Source organism: Euleptes europaea, chromosome 2 (genome assembly GCF_029931775.1).
Source record: "Euleptes europaea isolate rEulEur1 chromosome 2, rEulEur1.hap1, whole genome shotgun sequence".
In the NCBI taxonomy this organism is placed as follows: Eukaryota; Metazoa; Chordata; class Lepidosauria; order Squamata; family Sphaerodactylidae; genus Euleptes; species Euleptes europaea.
This window is the reverse complement of record NC_079313.1, coordinates 132,523,336-132,546,971: the sequence shown is the minus strand read 5'-3', so window position 1 is coordinate 132,546,971 and position 23,636 is coordinate 132,523,336. Positions and strand designations below refer to the sequence as shown.

General features: G+C 47.3%; 1 protein-coding gene across 1 annotated transcript in view; it reads right to left on the bottom strand.

The window, feature by feature from the left end:
• Positions 1 to 2,160: 2,160 nt before the first annotated feature.
• Positions 2,161 to 23,636, bottom strand: part of LOC130473721 (DEP domain-containing mTOR-interacting protein-like) — a 36,947-nt gene continuing 15,471 nt past the window's right edge. Inside the window, exons 3-9 of the mRNA XM_056845292.1 lie at positions 17,206 to 17,329; positions 13,409 to 13,587; positions 10,481 to 10,666; positions 9,186 to 9,326; positions 7,566 to 7,636; positions 6,820 to 6,924; positions 2,161 to 2,286 (exon numbers count right to left, since the gene is read on the bottom strand). Coding sequence (XP_056701270.1) covers positions 2,161 to 2,286; positions 6,820 to 6,924; positions 7,566 to 7,636; positions 9,186 to 9,326; positions 10,481 to 10,666; positions 13,409 to 13,587; positions 17,206 to 17,329 — 932 coding nt within the window. The remainder of the gene's footprint in view (positions 2,287 to 6,819; positions 6,925 to 7,565; positions 7,637 to 9,185; positions 9,327 to 10,480; positions 10,667 to 13,408; positions 13,588 to 17,205; positions 17,330 to 23,636) is intronic.

Sequence of the window (23,636 nt, the reverse complement as noted above, 5' to 3'; positions counted from 1 at the left end):
CCGAAGATCTTCTGGCATGCATCTTAACAAGCGCTTCTTTCAAGTTTCTGAAAAGCCCCTTCATGGCGATTCAGCAGAACCTGAACTCTGAGCGGCGGGGAAGGGTCACAGGCTCGGAGCTGATGATGCAGGCTGGCATTTTCCATTCATGTGTGGGCAAGCAGCCCTGATTCTAAAAAAGTAGCAGAAGAGGCCAGCCACAGTAATGCGTTGAGTAGAAGGAGATGGGTGATGAAAACTACCATCGAGCGTCCACTGAACAGGATTTTTTTGCCAAAGGGCAGATCTGGCCCATTCGAAGCCTACGCTTTTCCATCAGTGGGAAACCTGGATCCAGTGGTGACAATATGAAATCACACTCTTCCGTTTGGCACTTTAAGAACAGAGAGTCTGTGGGAGACACACGCAGACATCAGAGAACAAAACAGAAATTAAACTAGTGGAGGATGAAGAAGATGAAGAAGAAGAAGATGAATGAGGAGGAGGAGGAGGAGAAGAGTTGGTTTTTACATGCCAACTTTCTCTACCTCTTAAGGAAGAATCAAACCTGCTTACAATCACCTTCCCTTCCCCACAACAGATACCCTGTGAGGTAGGTGGGGCTGAGAGAGTGTGACTGGCCCAAGGTCATCCAGCAGGCTTTGTGTGGAGGAGTGGGGAATCAAACCCGGTTCTCCAGATCAGAGTCCACCGCTCCAAACCACCGCTCTTAACCACACCACCACGCTGTTTTACTTTAGAGCAGGGGTCCGTAATCTTTTTGAGTCTTTCGAGGGCGCCTTTGGGATTCTGACGCGGGGTCGGGGCCCCAACCACAAAATGGCTGCCGCAGGAGGCGGAGCCAACCACAAAATGGCTGCCACAGGAGGTGGAGCCAACCACACACATGTGCAGGGGAGAAGAGGGGTCATTTTAAAAAATACGCTGGGAAAGAGGAGTGAGAGAATTAAACCAACACTGTGGTGGCAGACAACTGAAACCGTGTTATTGTCATGTGCATCGCCAGTGGCCAATCAAAAATCCCTTTCGGACATTGTCCCACTCATTCTCTAAATAAAAAAAAAACTCGGTGGGCACCAGGAATGGTGGTGGCAGGCACTACGGCGTCCACGGGCACCCCATTGAGGACCCCTGCTAGTTAAAGCCAACCGTTTGGGCGGTTGGACCAAAACCTGAGAGATCTCTCTCTCAACCTAGCCTACCTTACAAGGTCCTTAAGGCAAAATGGGAAGAACTATTTTTGCGGGAGAGCGGGGCTTAACCCTGCCAAGAGCCACTGCCGAACAAAAAACAAAGACTGAAAGTACATATATGGCAGAACAGTAAAGCCAAATCCTTCTGTAATCGGTAAGGAGTGCTCACGTACCAAAAAAGTGAACCACCTTAGATAATTCTCACAGGATAGGGGTCTATCCCTCCAACACTAGATATATGCTGCTCAAGATCAATTGATCAAGGAGCTTCTAAGGGATAAAAGGAAAGGAAAGAACCCCTCTGAGAGGTTTTGGTGGAGCGCAGAATGAAGAGAGGGATTTTCTATCGATCTATGCAGCAGACAGCCTTCAGTTTGCAAGATCTGAGCAAGGCTGTCAAAGATAGGACATTCTGGAGGACTTTCATTCATAGGGTCACCATGAGTCGGAAGCGACTTGACGGCACTTAACACACACATGCAGCAGACACATAGCTGTAAAAGAAGCATCATGTTTGGTCAGAGGGAGGCAGATGAAACATCTCAGAATTCTGTTCTGCTTTCTGGGGAGGACCCCAGAGCTTTTCTTTGGGGGTAGACCGAGGTGGAAATGGCCATGAGTAACATTTCCATGAACACACCCTCCAGAAGTATGCTAGTTCAGTATGCTTTTTTTTTTTTTAAGGAATCTGCATTCCTCTCTTAACTCCTTTTCTCCATAGAGGAAGATATTCTTGGGGTTTCCATCTTCCAAAAAAAAAAAAAAAACCTCAGAATCAGTGGGATTCACTCCTAATCAATCAAAAAAGCTCTCAGGGTAAAAAAAATAATACTTGTTTCTTTCTGGCTTCCGAAGAAGCCCTTTGCAAAATGGCCGCTCCGCAGTGAATGAAACGGTTGTCTAATCGAAGACCAATAATGGTGGGTTCGGGGAAAAGAAATATGAGAAAGTGTGTGTTTTCCCCCATTCATTCAATGGCTTCCATTATTTCCATCACCAAAGTCCGGGGGCCTGTCATGATGAGGCTGCTGATGGTCTGGTAGTCCAAATGTAAAACGTAGATCCCGTTCACCGAATACACAAACTGGCATACCTAAAGGGAGGGAATGGAGGAAAAATTACTCTTTGAGTTCCACTAAATCTCACCTGAAGTGATCTCTGAAGTGAAACAGGTTTTTCAAAGGAAACACCTGTGAGAATGTCAAGGTATGGTTGCCAACCTCCAGGTGGTGGCTAGAGATTTCCCACTATTACAACTGATCTCCAGATAATAGAGATCATTTCCCCTGGGGGAAAGGGCTGCTTTGAAGGTGGACTGCATGGGGTTATTCTCTTCTGAGGTTTCTCCCCTCCCCAAAGCCCACCCTCCCAGGCTTCATCCCCAAAATCTCTGGATATTTCCCAACCCAGAGCTGGCAACCTGAGTGTCAAGGGTTAGGTTGGAAGCATTTCACCAAAATCAGTTTCATACTTGGAAAGCCAGCGTGATATAGTGGATAGACTGTAGGATTACAATCCTGGGAGACCTGGGTGCAAATCCCCACTTCTACCATGGAAGCCTACTGGGTGACCTTGGGCCTGTTGCACCTCACAGGGTTGTTGTGAGAAAATGGACAATGACGTTCTAAGTCGCTTTGAGTCCCAAATGGGGAGAAAGCGGGATATAAATAAATAAATGCAAACTTCCCTCGGAAACACCATCCAATTGCACACACAATGAATGGAAAGCCCCTCTCTTCAGTATTCCTACAGAGGTTTATTTTGGGGGAATTTCACAGTCAGAGAAATATCTCAACAGGGTTTCGCATCTCCAGCAAGGGTGGACCAGCCCTGGAAGTCACAAGGAAGTTTCCCAGTGGGCCACTGCCAGAAGTGTTGGAAATCGAGCTCTCCCTAACGGTGTCACTTGCCTCCATTTAGAGCTATATTGTCAGGGACAATATCCTCTTCTCACTCTCTTCCCTTTCGCCCATCATCCAAGCAAGACCTAGGAGCCGGGCGCTCTCTGCGCCCAGGCCTTCCCACCCCAAGATGGAGTGGAAGGCAGATGCCCTTTTTATACCTAGAGAGATAGCAAGGTAGATCAGGATAGAGAACCCTGGTTTGTCCTTTCCTATCCAAAGTGTATTTCTACAATAAATGTACTTTAGTTTGATTAGAGCAAACGACTGCTCCTTTTTATTTTCACACACGCACGCATGAGTCAGCTCCCGCTGTTTGCTAAGCTTAAGGCACTCTGCTAAATAGAGGAATATCTCCACGATAGATATTCCAACAAGAAGAAGCCTCCCTCCCCTCTACCAGAAGGGTTGCCAACCTCTAGTTGGGGCCTGGAGATCTCCTAGAATTACAATTGATGTTTCATCCTCAGACTACAGAATAGGGTGTGCACCATTTTTTTCTGGGACTTTTCAGGTTTGGGTTTAAAAAAAAAATTGGAAATTTTTTTTAAAAGCCGAACGCCCACACCCGTATACAATTTTTTCGGGGTTTTCAAAAATTCAAATTTTTTCGGGTCTATTAAACTTGAACTTTGAACTCTGAACACCTGTCGCATCAGGGACCCATGTGGAGTTTGGAGATGGCAGGCGTTCGGAGTTCGGGGGAGATAAGATCGGGGGGGAGGAATACTGTGAGAGGAAGAGTGGAATAAAAATGTGACAGAGTGAAATAAGGCAAGCTTCTGAGAACTCAAGGGCAACGGGGTTCAGTGAAATGTATCCACCAATCCAGTGTGCATTTCTCACTGCCGAGCATTTAATCACCCCAATAGGAAATAGAAGAAAATGGATTTCTACGGGAAGATTGTGGAAGACAAACTGACCCTTTGGGGAGCCTCGATGTAGTGCTGAACTGGATTGGAACCTGAGTTTTGATACCCAGGGCCGCTTCTCCCATGACAATACCATCTGAAAGAAGTGTGCAGTTCTGGAGGCCTCACTTTGAAAAAGATGTGGACAGAATGGAGCGGGCGCAGAGGAGAGTGACGAGGATGATCAGGGGCCTGGAGACCAAACCCTACGAGGAAAGGCTGAGGGAGTTGGGAATGTTTAGTCTAGAGAAGAGGAGGTTGAAGGGGGACATGATTGCTCTCTTTAAGGATTTGGAGGGCGGCCACTTCGAGGAGGGCAGGCAGCTGTACCTGTTGGCAGCAGAGGATAGGACTCGCAAGAATGGGTTTTAATTGCAGGTGGAAAGGTACTGGTTGGCTATTAGGAAAAATTTTTTACAGTAAGAGTTGTTCGACAGTGGAATCAGCTACCTAGGGAGGTGGTGATCTCCCCCTCACTGGCAGTCTTCAAGCAGAGGCTGGACAAGCACTTGTCAGGGAGGCTCTGGGCTGATCCTGCATGGAGCAGGGGGTTGGGCTGGATGGCCTGCATGGCCCCTTCCAACTCTATGATTCTACAATTCTAAGTGGACTTTCATACACCCATGGGAATGTCATTCAACTACACTAGGAATGCCAGCCTCTGGGAAGGGACTGGAGATCTCCCGGAATGACAGCTCATCTCCAGACTACAGAGATCAGTTCCCCTGGAGAAAATGCATGCTTTGGAGGGGAGGGGGCTATGGCATTGTACCCCACTGAGGTCCCTGTCCTCCCCAGGGTCCATCCCCAAATTTCCATGAGTTTCCTAACCTGGATCTGGCAACCCTACCCCCCCCATCCTCCGCCAGTGGTCATCCTCAATCCCTCCCCCCAGCTTATATCTATGTGTGCATGTTAAGTGTTGTCGAGTCGCTTCTGACTCATGGCGACCCTATGAATCAATGTCCTCCAAAATGGCCTAATGTTAACAGCCTTGCTCAGGTCTTGCAAACTGAGAGCTGTGGCTTCCTTTCTAGAGGCAATCCATCTCTTGTTGGGTCTTCCTCTTTTTCTGCTGCCTTCCACTTTTCCTAGCATGACTGTCTTTTCCAGTGACTCTTGTCTTCTCATAATGTGACCAAAGTACAACAGCCTCGGATTAGTCATTTTAGCTTGTAGGGTCAAGTTCAGGCTTGATTTGATCTATAACCCACTGGTTTGTTTTCTTGGCGGTCCAGGGTATCTGTAACACTCTCCTCCAACATGACATTTCAGATGAATCTACTTTCTTCTTATCAGTTTTCTTCATTGTCCAGCTTTCACTGCCCTACATAGTAACAGGGAATACTACGGCATGAATTAACTTGATCTAGGTTGCCAGCGACACATCCTTACACTTATGACTATCCTAATCCTTAAAAGAACTTCTCAAAGACTCCCATTGTTTCAAAAATCCCTGAAAGTGACTGAAAAGATGCTAATGCCGCATCTGGATGAAACGATTCTTTATTTCTCTCTTTTCCAAAAAGCCTTCAGGCGGTAAAGCAGTCGACTTCCCTTCATTCCTAGAGAACCGATTGTCCGCTGACGAGAGGAAAAGCCGTTTAGTTTCAGTTCAGAGCTCTCAGGTGATGTTCCTCACCTTTGACGCTCGAGTGGGCACCAAGAGGATTTGCTCATTGAGGCTTAGCACTGCTAGCGCCTTCAGTTCTGCAGGTGCTGCGAGTCAGCTGTACAACACACCAAGATTCCCAGTTCCGGAAGCTTCCTGATCACACACACACCCCTTCCTAAATAGGTTCAAAATCATAACGCCATCAGGATTAATTGTTGGAGGACTAGGGTTGCTGGGTACCCAAGGTTGGATGGAATGAAAAAATATATAAATAATGAAAATAGAATTCACTAGAAGCTCTATGTCAAGATTAAAATTATTTAAAAACGTTAAAACAGCACAATGGCATTTCCTAAGGTTGATATCCATAAACACATGCCAGACACATTTTGGCCTATATGGCCATCCTCAGGGGTCTATTTGAAACCCTCAGTGGTCTATTTGAAACTCATGTAAAACATGCACACATTCACAGATATATATATATATATATATATATATATATATATATATACAGACAATATAAAACAGACCAGGCATGTAATAGGTTGTATAATATATTACCAATTACACAAACACTTGGTAAGATTGTCTCCAGTTGTTATGCTAGGCTGTATATGTCTCCCATAAAAGATGTGTGCAATTATCAACCTGGTAAAACATGGGTGCATGTTTTACATGGGTTTCAAATAGACCACTGAGGAAGGCATTATAGGCTGAAACACGTCTGGCATGTGGTTATAGAAATGCCTTAGGAAATGCCATTGTGCTGTTTTAATGTTTTTAAATAATTTTAATCTTGACATAGCGCTTCTAATAAATTATATGTTTATTATTTATATATATTTTAATTCCACCCAACCTTGGGTACTCAGCTTCTGTTTTCTAGGCTGGGCTGTATTCCCATTTTTTCTTCTACGGAGGACGAGGGTTGCCAAACTCTAGGTACTAGCTGGAGACTTCCTGCTATTACAACTGATCTCCAGCCGATAGAGATCAAATCACCTGGAGAAATTGGCTGCTTTGGCAATTGGACTCGATGGCATTGAAGTCCCTCCCCTCCCCAAACCCCGCCCTCCTCAGGCTCCACCCCAAAAACATCCCGCCGGTGGCAAAGAGGGACCTGGAAACCCTACCAATGGTGTTATCTGTCTATGAAAGGGTAACTGCAGTTATGAAGCTCAAGTTAAGACCGGTACCTTCATGCCAGCGGCAGCTGCAGGTCCACCTGGATCCACAGCCTGGATGTGGCATGGCTGACCTCCACGGACCACAAATCCCCAACCAACCGCGTCTCCCACAATCTGAAAGTGAAAGAGGGGAGGAGAATGTGAGAATATGACAGCCGGCTTGCAGAACTGCTCCTTTGGACCAAACAAAAGGAAGAAGTCCTTTCGTGAAAATAAAATCCCAACTAATCAGATGTTTGGTAGTGGAGATGGAGAAGGCATAATGTGCCTGGGGGCATTTGAGTTGGGCGGGAGCCTACAGTCAGCAGCCAGAAGGAGGGAGGAGGAAGAGATGGTTTTTACATGCCGACTTTCTCTACCACTTAAGGAAGAATCAAACTGGCTTACAATCACCTTCCCCTCCCCGCTACAGACACCCTGTGAGGTAGGTGGGACTGAGAGAGCTGTGACTAGCCCAAGGTCACCCATATGGCGTCATGTGTAGGAGTGGGGAAACCAACCCAGTTTACCAGATTAGCATGTGGAGGAGTGGGGAATCAAACTTGGTTCTTCAGATCAGAGTCCACAAAACCCGGTTCTCCAGATCAGAGTCCACCACTCAAAACCACTGCTCTTAACCACTACTCCATGCTGGCTCTCCAGGGAGAAGGGGGGATGTCCCTGGGGGCATTTGAGTTGGGTGGGAGCCTACAGTCAGCAGCCAGAAGGGTTCAGCAGTAGTGCTAATGGAATATCATGAGGACTAGCTCCTTTACCGTGAGCGTTTTCTTGATATACGGTGCCCCGGGGCTCAGGAGCTCCTCGTTCGTGACAGGCCTCTTTAACACTTGTACAGGGAAGAAAAAAGAAAGAAAGAAATGGCCATCACAACCCATCTGAGAATCAAGCATCCAAAAGAGCAAAGTTGCGGCACCAACTGAGAAATTAACGAGGAACCTTGACCAGATAGGATAGAGACGGTTTCCCATTCAAGCCGTTCTGGGAAAGCCCCAAATTCATCCGACCTGTTCTGAGACAGAGCAAATGGATCCAAGGCGGAGGTCAAAAACAATTTGACTGAACGAGTTTACTGAATTCACATATCTCCGCTGGGCTGACTCTGACCACGACAATATTAAAACAAAACAAAAAAGGATGACTACAATTTCTCAGTGAAAGCTCCGCCCAGGAGACTGTTATTGAACATGGAAGTTAATTTATCGTAGACCATGCCAGCAGGTTTAAGATTTAGGTCAGGAGTCCCCAGTGTGGTGCCCATGGGTGCCATGATGCCCATTGACACCTTTCCTGGTGCTAGGGTTGCCAACCTCCAGGTGGTGGGTGGAGATTTTCCACTATTGCAACTGATCTCCCGCCGATAGAGATCAGTTCCCCTGGAGAAAATGGCCGCTTTGGCAATTGGACTCTATGGCATTGAAGTCCCTCCCCTCCCCAAACCCCGTCCTCCTCAGGCTCTACCCCAAAAACCTCCTGCCGGTGGCGAAGAGGGACCTGGCAACCCTACTGATTGCCATTGATTTGATTGGCTGTGCAGATTTTTTAAAATGTTGCTTTGCCAGCAGCTGCCACCACAGCACAAGGATCTGCACTGTGCGACTAAAGGTAAGCTGCAGCAGCCATTTTGTGCTGGCTCCGCCCACTTCTGCAGCCATTTTGTGGCAGCCATTTTGTGAGTGTGTCCACCCTGATGTATCAGAATTCAAAATGCCCACAGGCTCAAAAAACCTGGGGGCCCTGGTATAAACGATGAAATCAGTGGTTTAAACACAATGTGTTCTTTCACTTTTTTTGGGGGGGGGGGGCAATCATAATATGTGAACATAAACACATGACGAACACATGGAGCTGCCTTCTACTGAATCAGACCCTTGGTCCATCAGAGTCAGTATTGTCTACTCAGACCGGCAGCGGCTCTCCAGGGTCTCAGGAAGAGGTCTTTCACATCACCTACTCGCCTAGTCCCTTTAACTGGAGGTGCCAGGGATTGAACCTGAGACCTTCTGCATGCCAAGCAGATGCTCTACCACGGAGCCATGGTCTATCCCCATGAAGCTGCCTTATTCTGAGTCAGACCCTTGGTCCATCAAAGTCGTACTGTCTACTCTGACCAGCAACGGCTCTCCAGGGTCTCGGTTGGAGGTCTTTCACGTCACCTACTTGCCTAGTCCCTTTAACTGGAGATGCCGGGGATTGAACTTGGGGCCTTCTGCCTGCCAAGCAGAGGCTCTACCACTGATTCTTCTGTTGATTCTTCTGTTTTGTTCTATGTAGTCATGAGGACTAGGAACCTGCTTTTAGCACAAAGGTTGAAATTGCAGAAGTCTTGTTACTTAATGCCATAGATTTGAGGGTAAGCAAGGGAAAAGAATCCTCACCAGATTTGGGGTTGCAGTCAACAGCAGGCGGAAGCCCCAGACTCGGGGAGACATTGAAATATGAATTGGATCCTCCGGCAAGTGAGGTAACGCTACTCCTTCGAATGGCGGAGACCATCTTGATTTCCTTATTGGGTTGGACTAAGAGAGACAAACCAGAGTTGAACAGAAACAAGTAGTTAAGACACACTCCCCACCGTTTCAGCTCTTTTGGGTGAAATTTGAGTTTTGGGAATGTTATTTTCCCATCTCTGAAACCTAGGGTTGCCAACCTCCAGGTACTAATTAAACAAGAAAACCTGTGCTGGACGAGTAGTAGTGTGATAATATAATAAGCAGCACGTTGCTCAACAAGAAAACGTCACAATTTTTACTGACTGAATTTAGTATTACTACACACGAAAAAACTAATATCTCAGTAATACAATAAACAGGTAATAACAAACAGAAAATATCCCCAGATGGGGTAACTTCACCCAAGTCCGGAAGAAAGGTCACAAGGAGAAAATAAATGTACTCCCTCAAGGGTCCAGGAAATATGGTATGTCGCTTCAATCCAAAAGAAAACGGTAGTGTCACGGTAGTAGCTGGAGATCTCCCGCTATTACAACTGACCTCCAGCCGACAGATCAGTTCCCCTGGAGAAAATGGCCACTTTGGAATTGGAAATCCATTGTAATAGCGGGAGATCTCCAGCTACTACCTGGAAATTGGCAACCCTAGATCCAACAGGGTTTCTCTTATATTCGTAGCTGAAGTATCTCGATAAACAATATGCATAACTACACCAAAACCAGCATTACATAATAAAACAATTAAAATAAAACAATGAGCTCATTAGCAGCACCAATTAAGAACACATTAAAAAGGGGAAACAGCTTGATCGTTTATGGAAAGTAGGCGCAAAAAACTCATCTCCATAAGACAGAGGCTGATTTAAAACAAAATCAAGTCAAAGAGATAAAATGCAAATGTTGAGCTGCAGCAGCAGGAGCTAAGCCCCTCCCCCTCTTTCTGGCCAGCTTCAAGAGGCATGAGGTCCCCTCCCTAGGGTTGCCAACTTCCAGGTACTACCTGGAGACCTCCTGCTATTACAACTGATCTCCAGCCGACAGAGATCAGTTCACCTGGAGAAAATGGCCGTTTGGCAATTGGACTCTATGGCATGGAAGTCCCTGCCCTCCCCAAACCCCGGCATCCTTAGGCTCAGCCCCCAAAATCTCCAGGTATTTCCCAACCCAGGCCTGGCCACCCTAACCCTCCCCGAAGTGCCTCCCATCATCCTCCACAGTTACCTGACAGGAAGCTCGAACTGTTCAGTTCCGGGTTCAGCTTGCGGAGGCAGAAGGGGCTGTCCGGACTGTCCGAAAGGGTCCGGGGCGAGTTCTCGTTCAGCAGCTCCGTGAGGCGCCTTCTGCGGCGGAAGTTGATGCGGAACTGATAAAGGAGGTTCCCATCGCAGAAAGGATGCCGGCTGGAGACTGAGGAGGGAACAGATGGTAAGAAGCGGATCCGGGCAGTAGTTCTCCCCTTCTGCGGGGGACAGCAGGATTCACGGGTCTTGAACCAGCAACCTGAGACTTGGGGAGCATCTGTTTCACTGCTCCATCCCACCCTGGCTTGAGAAAACCTGCCGAATGCTCTTTGAGCTCCGCACCCTCTCCTATACGGCACATCCAGCTCTCCCTTCACAGAGATCAAGGGGATGTACATCGCTCTCCTCGCCTCCACTTTATCCTTACAGCAACCCTGTGAGGTAGGTTAAGTTGACTGGGAGTGACTTGCACAAGGGTACCCAGTGAACTTCAGGGCTACTCCAAACATTCTAACCACTACACCACTCTTCCTTTGTTTCCACTGGTTCCTGCGGACCCATAAATAGAGATGCACGAACACCCACCAGTTTGGCTCACATACTGTTTGCGAACAGAGACTGGATTTTTCAGCTATCAATTCGATAGTTCAGCAATCTGTTAGTGAGCGTTCAGCAGATTATTTCACTGTACTCCTCAGTAGCCATGCAGTACCGCACAATTGGCTTTTTTTGCGCATGTGCATTCTCACACCGCCTTTCTACTACCCGCCCCCTCATCCGTGCTGTATAACTGCACCACTCAGCAGGCCGTTGTTTCAACAGACAAGAACTGAACCAGTCACCAATCATATAAAGCAGTCATCCCAAAAAATGCTGCATTTCGAGCTGGTTCGGCAGGCCTTCTTGGCTGCTCGACACAAACCGAACAGACCGGGCGATTGGCTCACATCTGATCACCACATTCATACAGGGTCAGCTGAACATGTTTGTGGCGAAATTTGCGGTGAAATTTGTGGCAAAATTTGCAGTGAAATTTGTGGCACTGCTATTAGTTCCAGATCTTCTGCCAGCTCTAGCCTCAGATACCAAGCCAGCACTGCTTTCTTGGCTCCTGCGATCTCCCCACCCTTAGGTCCGCAAATCTCTTGCTCCTGCTTGGCTGGTTCATTTGCTTCTCCAAAAGCTCCCAGGGGACCTTTGCGAGCCAGCCTGATTCGGCCACTACTTATTGCCTTTCTTTACAGGGTTGACAACAGAGAAGGCTTAAAGGTGTGTTGATTCGGCCAAGTGGCCGAATGAAAAGCCTGACGTTGATGTTCTCTATCCACTATGCAACCCTGCTGTCTTCTACAGGAGATGATGTCCTGGAGAAAATCTAGCTTGCACACTTGATCCCACTGTTCCGCCAAAGAGCTCAGGGTGATACACATAGTTCTCCCGTCCTCATCCTAACACCTCAACAACCCTAAGGTACACAGAAAGCTGCCTTATAATGAATCAGGCCATCAAGGTAAGTACTGGTGTGGTGTAGCCAGCGTGGTGTAGTGCTTAAGAGTGGTGGTTTGGAGCGGTGGAGTCTGATCTGGAGAACCGGGTTTGATTCCCCACTCCTCCACGTGAGCGGCGGAGGCTAATCTGGTGAACTGGATTTGTTTCCCCACCCCTACACATGAAGCCAGCTGGGTGACCTTGGACTAGTCACAGCTCTTTCAGCCCCACCTACCTCACAGGGTGTCTGTTGTGGGGAGAGGAAGGGAAGGTGATTGTAAGCCGGTTTGATTCTTCCTTAAGTGGTAGAGAAAGTCGGCATATAAAAACCAACTATTATTGCTGTTGTTGTTGTCTGCTTAGACTGGCAGTGGCTCTGGTCATTTTAGTTGGAGATGCAGGGGACTGAACCTGGGACCTTCTGCATGCCAAGCAGATACTGTTGCCAGTCCCCCCCCCCCCGACCACCAGTGGAGGATGGGGGCATAGTTGCCAGATCCAGGCTGGGAAACTCCTGGAGATTTGGGGGGTGGAGCCTGGGGAGGACAGGGACCTCAGTGGAGTACATTGCCATAGAGTTCCCACCTGCCAAAGCATCCATTTTCTCCAGGGGAACTGATCTCTGTAGTCTGGAGATGAGCTGCAATTCTGAGGTGTCCCCAGGCCCCACCTGGAGGCTGGCATCCCTACAAGCAGATATGAGCCCTCAAAGCAAGTGGTGTGGTATAGTGGTTAGGAGTGGGGGACTCTGATCTGGTGAACCAGGTTGGTTTCCCCACTCCTACTCATGAAGCCAGCTGGGTGACAGTGGGCTAGACACAGTTCTCTTCGAGCTCTCCCAGCCCCACCTACCTCACAAGGTGTCTGTTGTGGGTAGGGGAAGGGAAGGAGATTGTAAACCAGTTTGATTCTTCTTAAAAGGTAGAGAAAATCAGCATATAAAAATCAACTCTTCTTCTTCTCCCCTACTGTGAAGTAGTCTGGGCTGAGAGAGATGAGGGCCACCTAGCAAGCTTCACAGCAACGCCAGGATTTGAACTAAGATGTCAGTCTGACTCTGCAATCACTACCCCACACCAGCTAGAATCATAGAATCATACAATTGGAAGGGACTACCAGGGTCATCTAGTCCACCCCCTGCACAATGCAGGAAATCACAACTACCTTCCCCCCCACACCCCCAGTGACCCCTACTCCATGCCCAGAAGATGGCCAAGATGCCCTCCTCTCATCATCTGCTTAAGGTCATGGAATCAGCATTGCTGACAGATGGCCATCTAGCCTCTGCTTAAAAACCTCCTGGGAAGGGAGCCCACCACCTCCCGAGGAAGCCTGTTCCACTGAGGAAGGGCTACTTTGTCCCTTTCCCATCCTTCCAACGGCTAATAACTTCCATGTCTGCCACTTTACACGCCCGTACCATGCTGGATAATCCCGTGTTCAAGCAAGGTCTGGCAAAGCTCAACGGCCTCTTTGCGGTTGGCCGCCTCCCCTTCCTGGACCAGCCAGTCGATCATATCGCAGCCCAGAAAGGTTCTTTGGTACTTCACTGAGTTCTCCTCTCTTACTTTCAGGATTGAATCTTCCACGCTGATCAGCCTGAAAGGGCAAGATAAAGGACTGACAGGGGATCGGAGCAGGTAGGTGGGACACAAGACTTTACCGTTGCAAGGGGGGGTTGCATTTTTAGGTGTTTACTGTATTGTTTTATATGCACTTAACATTTTTAAAAGCTAGCAACTCAGGAAATAACATTGCTCTTTTATGCATGGCTGTTTCACTCGCCGTCACCCCTTCAATGACTTTGGGTCTGTGTGTTGATTATGCGTGCCATTTCCGACCATCGGAGGTCGCCTCGCTCTCCCCCTGCATTTCCCCACGTTTTCAAATTCGAGATAAAACCAATCTCTGATAATGCAGGCAAAATGCGGGGAAAGGCAGAGGGAGAGCAAGGCAACCTCTGGTGGTCAGAAAGGGCATGCACAATCAACACAAAGCCCTGAAGTTGTTGAGGGATGACCGCGAGGGAAACAGCCATGCATAAAAGACCATTGTAGGTGAGATTCTCCCCCCCGGTGTGCTAGTTTTCAAGATACATGAGTTTTTTTTAATGTGGCAGTCATGCAGCCCACTCCCCACTTGAACACACGAACACACAAAGCTGCCTTATACTGAATTGGTCCATTGAAGTCAGTATTGTCTACTCAGACCGGCAGCGGCTCTCCAGGGTCTCAGGCAGGGGTCTTTCCCTTCACCTACTTGCCTAGTCCCTTGAACTGGAGATGCCAGGGATTGAACCTGGGACCTTCTGCATGTCAAGCGGGTGCGCTACCACTAAGCCATGGCCCCTCCCCACTTGAATTTCAAAATGGCACAATCCCTAGAATGCTGTGCCATATAATTATTTTGAATATGCAGACTGTAGCTACCTTGCTCAAACACATAATTTATTATCCTGATAATAAATATTATTATTTATTATCCATTCTTGAGAATGTATACCTATTCTCTCCAGGATCAGAGGAGCATGACTATTATATTAGGTGCTTTGGAACACAGGCTGGATGGGGCTGCTGCAGTCGTCTTGTTTGTGGGCTTCCTAGAGGCACCTGGTTGACCACGGTGTGAACAGACTGCTGGACTTGATGGGCCTCGGTCTGATCCAGCAAGGCCTTTCTTACATTCTTATGTTCTTATGAGAATTGAACCAAGAGAGCCACCATGGTGTAGTGGTTAAGAGCGGTAGATTAGAGCAGCGGACTCTAATCTGAAGAACCGGCTTTGATTCCCCACTCCTCCACATGAGTGGCAGATGCTAATCTGGTGAACCAGACTGGTTTCCCCACTCCTACACATGAAGCCAGCTGGGTGAACTTGTGCTAGTCACAGCTCTCTTAGAGCTCTTTCAGCCCCACCTACCTCACAGGATGTCATTTCTGGGGAAAGGAAGGTGATTGTAAGCCAGTTTGATTCTTCCTTAAGTGGTAGAGAAAGTCGGCATATAAAAACCAACTCTCCTTCTTCCTCTTCCTAGATCGCACCTCATTCTCTAAGCAATTATACTATAACATTTCTCGAAGATAGCAGAAACTCATGATTTTCCCGTCCCGACAAGCCCTACAAAATTCAGATCTTCAGCGCTAGCCCTTCAGGATCTTTTAAGTACAGAGTGGTTTTCCCCAAACAACTTGAATACGGCTATGGCCACAAGAGGGCGAACCAAGCATACAAACATTTCTTTTCTGCAGCTCGAAAAGCCAACCTCTAGCCAGAGCTGATTTTTCATGCTGTGAACATGTCCCATGAAGGCAGTTGTCAGGGGGAACCACAGGTGTCTCTTCCCTGATAAAACCATTTCTGAGCACCAATGTGGCACAGGCACTTGTTTTGAATTTCATTTCCTCGTGGCATCTTAAAGTAAGTCATTGGCACCTGGCTGACCTTTTTGAATGGCTTCTCTCCAAACTAAGGCCAAAATCAATACCTGGCCCATCTCTTCCAGCCTCGCACGGCCATCAGGAAACCCTCCAGAAAGACAAGAAAGAAGCACTGTTCCCTGGAACTGATATTCGGAGGTAGACTCCAACCAAACATGAAGGTTCCATTTTGCCGTCATGACAAAGAGCTATTCATGGACCATTCTTCCATGAATCTGTCTAACCCTTTTCTCAGGCCCTCTAAGCCAGTGTCCATGTCCACATCTCTCGAAAGAGAGCTCCATAAGGTAACAATGAATCATGCGGAGAGGAACACGTGGAGGAGCTTTATACCGAGCGTGACTGGCCCTGATTGGCAGCAGCTCTCCAGGGTCTCGGGTCAGGGTCTTCTACATCACCGAACCCCTGATCCTACTTGAGATTGTACTGGGCACCTTCTGCATGCAAAGCAACTGCTCTACCGCTGAACGCACCCCCCCCCCAAGAAAGGTACTATTGAATCTATTGCCAATCAAGATAGCTTCAGGTGGGCAGCTGTGCTGGTCGGCCACAGAAGAGCAAAATTCAAGTCCCGTAGCACCTTCAGGACCAACAAGATGTCCCCAGGGGATAATCTTTCGAGAGTCAAAGCTCCCTTCCTCAGATACAAGTCGGAATGGAGCCTGAGCCCTTCTATCTCAGTCAGAATCATAGGTCTATGCCTGGGAGTTTTACCTGAGGTTCGTTGCTCGCTGGACCCACACTTTCCTGTCGGGAATCTACGCACCAGCAGTCTCCAAGCTCAAGCCAAGTCCCCACCCTTTAAATGCTGCTTTGTAATGGGCTTCCTTTAGTGTTTATGGTGAGATAAAATTCCCCCCGAAAACCCAATTGCTGCATTAAAAAAGCATTTTAAGAACAAAGGACAAAAAACGAAGCAGTCTGAAAGGAAAGAGAGGAGAGAAATCCAAGCCTCGGTTTTAAAAAGCCTTTCTTCTGCTCAGAAAGAGCTCCAAGGAAGCAGGAAGCATTTGAATCCCTGATTCTTTGCACCCTGCTTTGTAATTGGCTGTGAGAGAAACTGAACTTATGTATCCCGCACTTTGCCTTATGCATGGGGATTTTACCTGGGCTGAGCTCAGGGGAGAGGGAAGAATCAGGTAAACAGAGGAACAGGAAATCCCGGGATTTGTGAGGGCTGGCAGCAAGGTAATCTCTAATGGAGGGGAAACTCGTGCATAACTCCAAGAAACAACCAAGACAGACCGGGGCGCATGTGAGTAAAGGTACCCATGCATAAACGACCATAGAGTTGGAAGGGGCTGTACATCTAGTCCAACCTCCTGCTCAATGCAGGATAGGAGGGGTGTTGCAAAGAAGGTAGTCAGACTGCAAAGGTACAATGAAACTCCCCTCCCACCATCTAACTGGGACAGAAGGGCTCAGGGATCTCCGTTCCCACTTGTATCTGACGAAGGGAACTCTTACTGCAAAAACATTTTTCCTAATATCCAGCCGGTCCCTTTCCGCTCGCAATTTAAACCCATTCTTGCGAGTCCTCTCCTCTGCTGCCAACAGGAACGGCTTCCTGCCCTCCTCTAACTAACCAGGGAGAAACTAAATTGAAATATTCATGCTGAACCAGACTGCTTCCCGAAATTCCAACTAAATTATCAAAGCTCCAAAGCATTGGCAGAGGCAGCTTGGCGAGGAACCAGCAGGGACCGTTTCCAGAGAGAGCAGCCAACCCGCTGTGCTGCCAACGGTTTTCCTGGGCCCTCGGGCAGAAGGACTCACGTACGTCTCATAGAGGCTCTGTCCTCTCAGGAACACCTTCACGTCCTTGTTGAGGGGGAAGGTCCCATCGTCCTTGCGGAAGCGATAGAGCAGCTTGGCGTCCTTGTAGTCGAAATGTTCATCGCAAACTGGGGGGAAAAAGGGGGAGTTTTCCAAGCAGGGATCAGCATCTTCCAACTCGGCCACACAGGCTATGGGTTGGGCTGTGCGGATCCGTTCTGCTAGGAGAGGCGCTTTCTTCTGGAGCAAGAGACCTTCTCTTGATGTAGCTCTAGAAGCAAATTTCAAATGCTTCTGCAGGATCCAGCTCTCAATACAGGTTGAGCATCCCTTATCCAGACAGCTTGGGACCAGAAGTGTTCTGTATTTTGGATTTTTCCATGGTTCATAGAGTTGCCAACCACCAGGTACTACGTAGAGATCTCCTGCTATTACAACTGATCTCCAGTTGATAGAGATCAGTCACCCTGGAGAAAATGGCCCCTTTGGTAATTGGACTCAATGGCATTGAAGTCCCTCCCTTCCCCAAACCCCGCCCTCTTCAGGCTCCACCCCAAAAACCTTCTGCCGGTGGCAAAGAGGGACCTGGCAACCCTAGTATTTTGGAATATTTGCATATACATAATGAGATATCTTGGGGATGGGACCCAAGTCTAAACATGAAATTCACTTGTTTTCTATACACCTTATGCACATAGCACAAAGGTAATTTTATACAATATTTTTAATAATTTTGTGCATGTTGGGAACCTGCAGTTGGTGTTACCAGCCTGCAATCATACTATTGTGTTACCCTTTGTGGGTTCTCGAAAAGATTAGGATTTTGGAGCCTTTCAGATATCGGAATTCCAGATAAGGGAAACTCAACCTGTATTCTGTTTCAAAATGTACACAGAACAACATTTAATGGCAGGGGCCCCCAACCTTTTTGAGCCTGTGGGCACCGTTGGAATTGTGACACAGGGTGTGGGTGCAGCCACAAAACAGCTATCACAGGAGGCGGTGCCAACCACAAAATGGCGGTCACAGCGTAGCCCCAGAGAACTAAATGGCTCACGCAAACAAGAGCAATGCTCATGTAGCACCATAGCTCCTATTTGGTGGAGAAATGGGCTAACTGTTCTGGTGGGATGTCATCCCTGTCAGACAAACATCTGCTGAATCACATTCTCCCTTATCTGCTTCTCTTGCTGCTTGAAAACGAGAGAGCGATGCCCCAGAATAACTGTCAGAGAGGAAGGTTTTTGACCCCTTTTGAACGTCAAAGAATAATTTGGTTTGGACCCAGAGCCTTTACTATATTTATATATGCAAATTGCTCGAGCTGCCGCTTGATTAATAAATTTCACTCCCAGCAGCTACCTTTTCTTCCCAGAGTAGACCCAGTCTTCAATTACAGTGACATGTTTTTTGGACTTTAAAATTTGGTCATAAACCTCTCCAGCTTCTATGTAATTTCGACAGGTTTTGTCCTGTTCTTATCATGGCACGTACTTTGCGTTTTTGCTAAATATTATTTTGCGAGATAAAGGACCGTGTGTTTTACTTTCCATTCGTCATTGCCTGGCCTATTTGTGTGAACTCTTTTTCAGAGAAGGTATGCAATAAAGAGGGGGGAAACAATTAAGATCAAACACATTCCGTTGGTCTATGGCTGTTCCTGAGTCAAGTGCGGGCTCCAAGATGCGAGCTCCTCCAGCCAGCGAGGCACAACAACGCAATTATCCTTCCACCTGGAAAATGAGGCCCGTATGGACTAAAAGGAAAGTCAGACGCAGCAAAAGGCATGCCTGACTACGCAATTTAAAGAGGCTTATCATACTCAGATGACGTCCTTGAGAAAGAGCCAACGGTTGGCTTCCTGCCGGTGTCCTGTTATTTAATTAATTGTTTTTTAACATTAATTAAAAGTTCTGGGATTCTTTTGAAATGGCCTGCCCTCCTAGCAGGGGGGTGGTGGTCAGATTTACGTGCAAATGATTAACCCAGAACTAATTGTAGCTGCATTGTAGCACAGAAGAGTATGATTTAATTCAGAGCCGAACCGGCTTTCCCCAGGCATCAGATGGCAGTGGACAGAACATTTAGCTTGTTGGACAGTTCCAGCAGAGTTTAAAAAAACAACAACCCTGCAAACATGATTCCTTTAGCTAAAAGACGGACCGTGTAAAAGCTCATATCTCTCCTGCTGCTTTTTGGAATCTGGCTTATTGCTTCATTGTTGACCCAGATGTCTAGTAAGGGGAGAAGCTAGGGTTGCTAACTTCCAGGTGGTGGCTGGAGCTCTCCTGCTATTACAACCAATTTCCAGGCGACAGAGATCAATTCCCCTGGAGAAAATGGCGCTTTGGAAGGAGAAATCTATGGAATTATACCCCATTGGAGTCCCTCCCCTCTCCAAACCCTGGTTTCCTCAGGCTCCACCCCCCAAATCTCCAGGTATTTCCCAGCCTAGAGCTGGCAACCCTAGGAGAGGCCCTGGTTCAGTGGTAGAGAACATGCTTTGTATGCCAGCCCTGGGTAGGAAAGACATGCCCTTTGCCTGAGACTCCAGAGAGCCCCTGCCAATCAGACAGAACAATATTGAGTCATATGAAGCTGCCTTCTACTGAATCAGACCCTTGGTCCATCAGAGTCTGTACTGGTCTACTCAGACTGGCAGTGGCTCTCCAGGGTCTCAGGCAGAGGTCTTTCATATCACCTACTTGCCTGGCCCCTATATCTGGAGATGCCAGGAATTGAACCTGGGACCTTCTGCATGCCAAACAGATGCTCAGCCACTGAACCACGGCCCCCCTCCAGATGGCCCAACGGTTCAGCTCTGCATAAGAACGCAAGAAGAAATCTGCTGGATTGGACCATCTAGCGGCCATCTAGTCCAGCATCATGTCTCACACAGTGGCCAATCTGCTACTCTGGAAGGCCAACAACAGATCTTAGAGGCCAAAGCCTTCCCCTGATGTTGCCTCCTGTCTCTGATATTCAAATGTTTACTGCCTAGGGTTGCCAGCTCTGGGTTGGGAAATTCCTGGAGATTTTTGGGGCAGAGCCTGAGGAGGGCGGGGTTTGGAGAGGGGAGGGACTTCAATGCCCTAGAATCCAATTCAGAAAGTGGCCATTTTCTCCAGGTGAACGGATCTCTATTGGCTGGAGATCAGTAGTAACAGAGATCTCCCACTAGTACCTGGAGGTTGAACCAAATAACAATAACACCTATGCTGTAAATCGAATTAGACTGGAGAAAATAAAGGCAGCACGAAAGCCCAAACTCATACAAATTCGCTATAATGTACAAAATACAATTCACAAACCTATAATTCTTATCACTATATAATGTCCATGTACTTGCGCCAGACAAGGCCGGCGGGCGCTTCAGAGCATGCGCGGTGTTGGGAGTTCACCGCTTTGTCGGGGTTGATGACACACTCATCCGGTCTCGCCTGCAAGATCAGCAAGGAAGAAGACTCACCTTGGATATGTTATTAGGACATATATGAACACTAGCGCGCAAGTACATGGACATTATATAGTGATAAGAATTATAGTTTTGTGAATTGTATTTTGTATATTATAGCGAATTTGTATGAGTTCGGGCTTTCGTGCTGTCTTTATTTTCTCCAGTCTAGTACCTGGAGGTTGGCAACCCTATTACTGCCTCTGAATGTGGATAATTTCAGAGGGTAGCCGTGTTGGTCTGTAGTATAACAGCTAGATTCGAAGCCAGCAGCACCTTGCAGAAGAACAATATTTCGGGGGCATAAGCTTTCAAGGGTCAACGTTCCCTTTATCAGATACCAGGTATCACAGCGCTCCCGGCTGCGGGAAAAAACAAACCAGATTTATGTGCAAATGATTAACCCAGAACTAATTGCAGCTGCATTGTAGCGCCATAGTAGAATTTAATTTAATTCAATGTTGACCACTCTTTCCCCAGGCAGCAGATGGCCACGGACAAAATGTTTATCTTGCTGGGCAGCTCAGGTATCTGAGGAAGGGAGCCTTGACTTTCTAAAGCTCATACCCTGAAAACCTTGTTGGTCTCTAAAGTGGAGGTTCCCTTAGGGTTGCCAGGTCGCTCTTTGCCACTGGTGGGAGGTTTTTGGGGTGAAGCCTGAGGAGGGCAGGGTTTGGGGAGGGGCTTCAGTGCCATACAGTCCAATTGCCAAAGTGGCCATTTTCTTCAGGCTTGAAAGAAGAAAGAGAAGAGGAGGAGGAGGAGGAGTTCGTTTTTATATGCCGGCTTTCTCTACCACTTAAAAGAGACTCAAACCAGCATTACAATCACCTTCCCTTTCCCTCCCCACAACAGACACCCTGGGGCGGAGAGACTGTGACTAGCCCAAGGTCACCCAGCTGGATTCATGTGTAGGAGTGGGGAACCCAACCCAGTTCACCAGATTAGCCTTCACCGCTCATGTGGAGGAGTGGGCAATCAAACCTGGTTCTCCACATCAGAGTCCACAGCTCCAAACCACCACCCTTAACCACTACACCACGCTGGCTCCCAGGAGATAATAGCAGGAGATCTCCAGATAGTACCTGGAGGTTGGCAACCCTACCTGTCCTCCATGATTCTGTCTAATCCCTGTTTAAAGCCATCTATGCCTGTGGCCATCACTATATCCTCTGGCAGAGAATTCCACATTTTAAACCCTCGCTGTGTAAAGAAATATTTCCTTTTGTGAGTCCTGAAGTTACTGTCCATCAACTTCACTGGATGCCCTCGAGTTCTTGTATTTTGGAACAGAGAGAATAATTTCACTCTGTCTGCTCAGATCTCTATGGGAGCCCCGTGGCGCAGAGTGGTAAGCTGCAGTACTGCAGTCCAAGCTCTGCTCACGACCTGAGTTCGATCCCAACGGAAGTTGGCTTCAGGTAGCCGGCTCAAGGTTGACTCAGCCTTGCATCCTTCTGAGGTCGGTAAAAGGAGTACCCAGCTTGCTGGGGTTAAAGGGAAGATGACTGGGGAGGGCACTGGCAAACCACCCCGTAAAACAAAGTCTGCCTTGGAAACATCGGGATGTGACGTCACCCCATGGGTCAGGAATGACCCAGTGCTTGCACAGGGGACCTTTACCTTTACCCGCTCAGATGCCAGAGAAAAACTTTGTGCTATGGCAAATCAGGGAAATTGGTTAACGGAATGCTTATTGTCAAAGGGAATTTTCCTACTGAAGACTGGGAAGACCTGGGTTCAAGTCTCAGTCACAAAGCTCCTTGTGATTGTTATGATGATAAAACAAAGTGGATGGGGAAAGAACACTATCATGAGTTCTTTAGAGGAAGGGCAGGATAAAAAGGAATCGTTTATGAATTACTCACCTGGAAAAAAAATCAGCATATAAAATGAGAAGTTTTTCTTTTTGCTTTTATACTGTGAGAAGAAACCCAATTTAGACACAAATCAAAACAGAAATGAGTGCCATGGAGGTCCATGTTCTTTCAATAAGATCATTTCAGCTAGTTTGGAAAGGAGCAACTTTGAGTAGGTTTTTTTCCCCATTCTTCGGTGAGAGAATGTCTGTCTATGAGTCCTATGTTACCTGGGAGAAAGGTGGATTTATAAATGTTTTAAATAACGAGGGTTGTCAAACTCCAGGTCTTGGCTGGAGATCGCCTACTATTACATGTGATCTCCAGGCAATAGAGATCAGTTCACCTGGAGAAAAGGGCCGCTTTGGAAGGTGGACTCTATGTAGGGTTGCCAGCTCTGGGTTGGGAATTACCGGGAGATTTTGGGGGTGGAGAGGTGAGGGACTTCAATGCCATAGAGTCCAATGGCCAAAGCGGCCATTTTCTCCAAGGGACCTGATTTCTATCACCTGGAGATCAGTTGTAATAGCGGGAGATCTCCAGCCACCACCTAGAGGATGGAAACCCTAACTCTATGTCATCATACCCCGGTTGAAGCTCATCCCTTCCCCAAACCCCACCCTCCTCAGGCTCCACCCCCCAAATCTCCAGGCATTTCCCATCCTGGAGTTGGCAGACATATAAATAACCTTTGTGAGATATTATCTGAAGGCAAATAATATTCCACCAGTAGAAGAGTGGATCATGAAATGTAAAGAAACCTTTTTGGTAATCAAATTGACAAAGAGGGAAGGATCGATCTCAACTGAATTGAGTTTGGCAAACCTTTTCCCCCCCAAGATTTGTTCAACTGATGTAATTAAGTGGAGTACAAAGACTTCAGTCGCATGCTGTTTCCAATGTTTCTGCTAATTTATATTTCTGTTAATTTATTCTGTAACCTCAATTAAGTTAAATAAAGTTCAATTTAAAAATAAATGCATTCAGAATAAATAAATAATTGATGTCACGTGACGCACGTGCACATCTATTTCACCACAGGCACACATTTCAGCCCACTGTGAAGGAAAAACCCATGAATTGCCTTTGGCCTCTACATTTTAGCCCTTCAAAAGTGGGCCA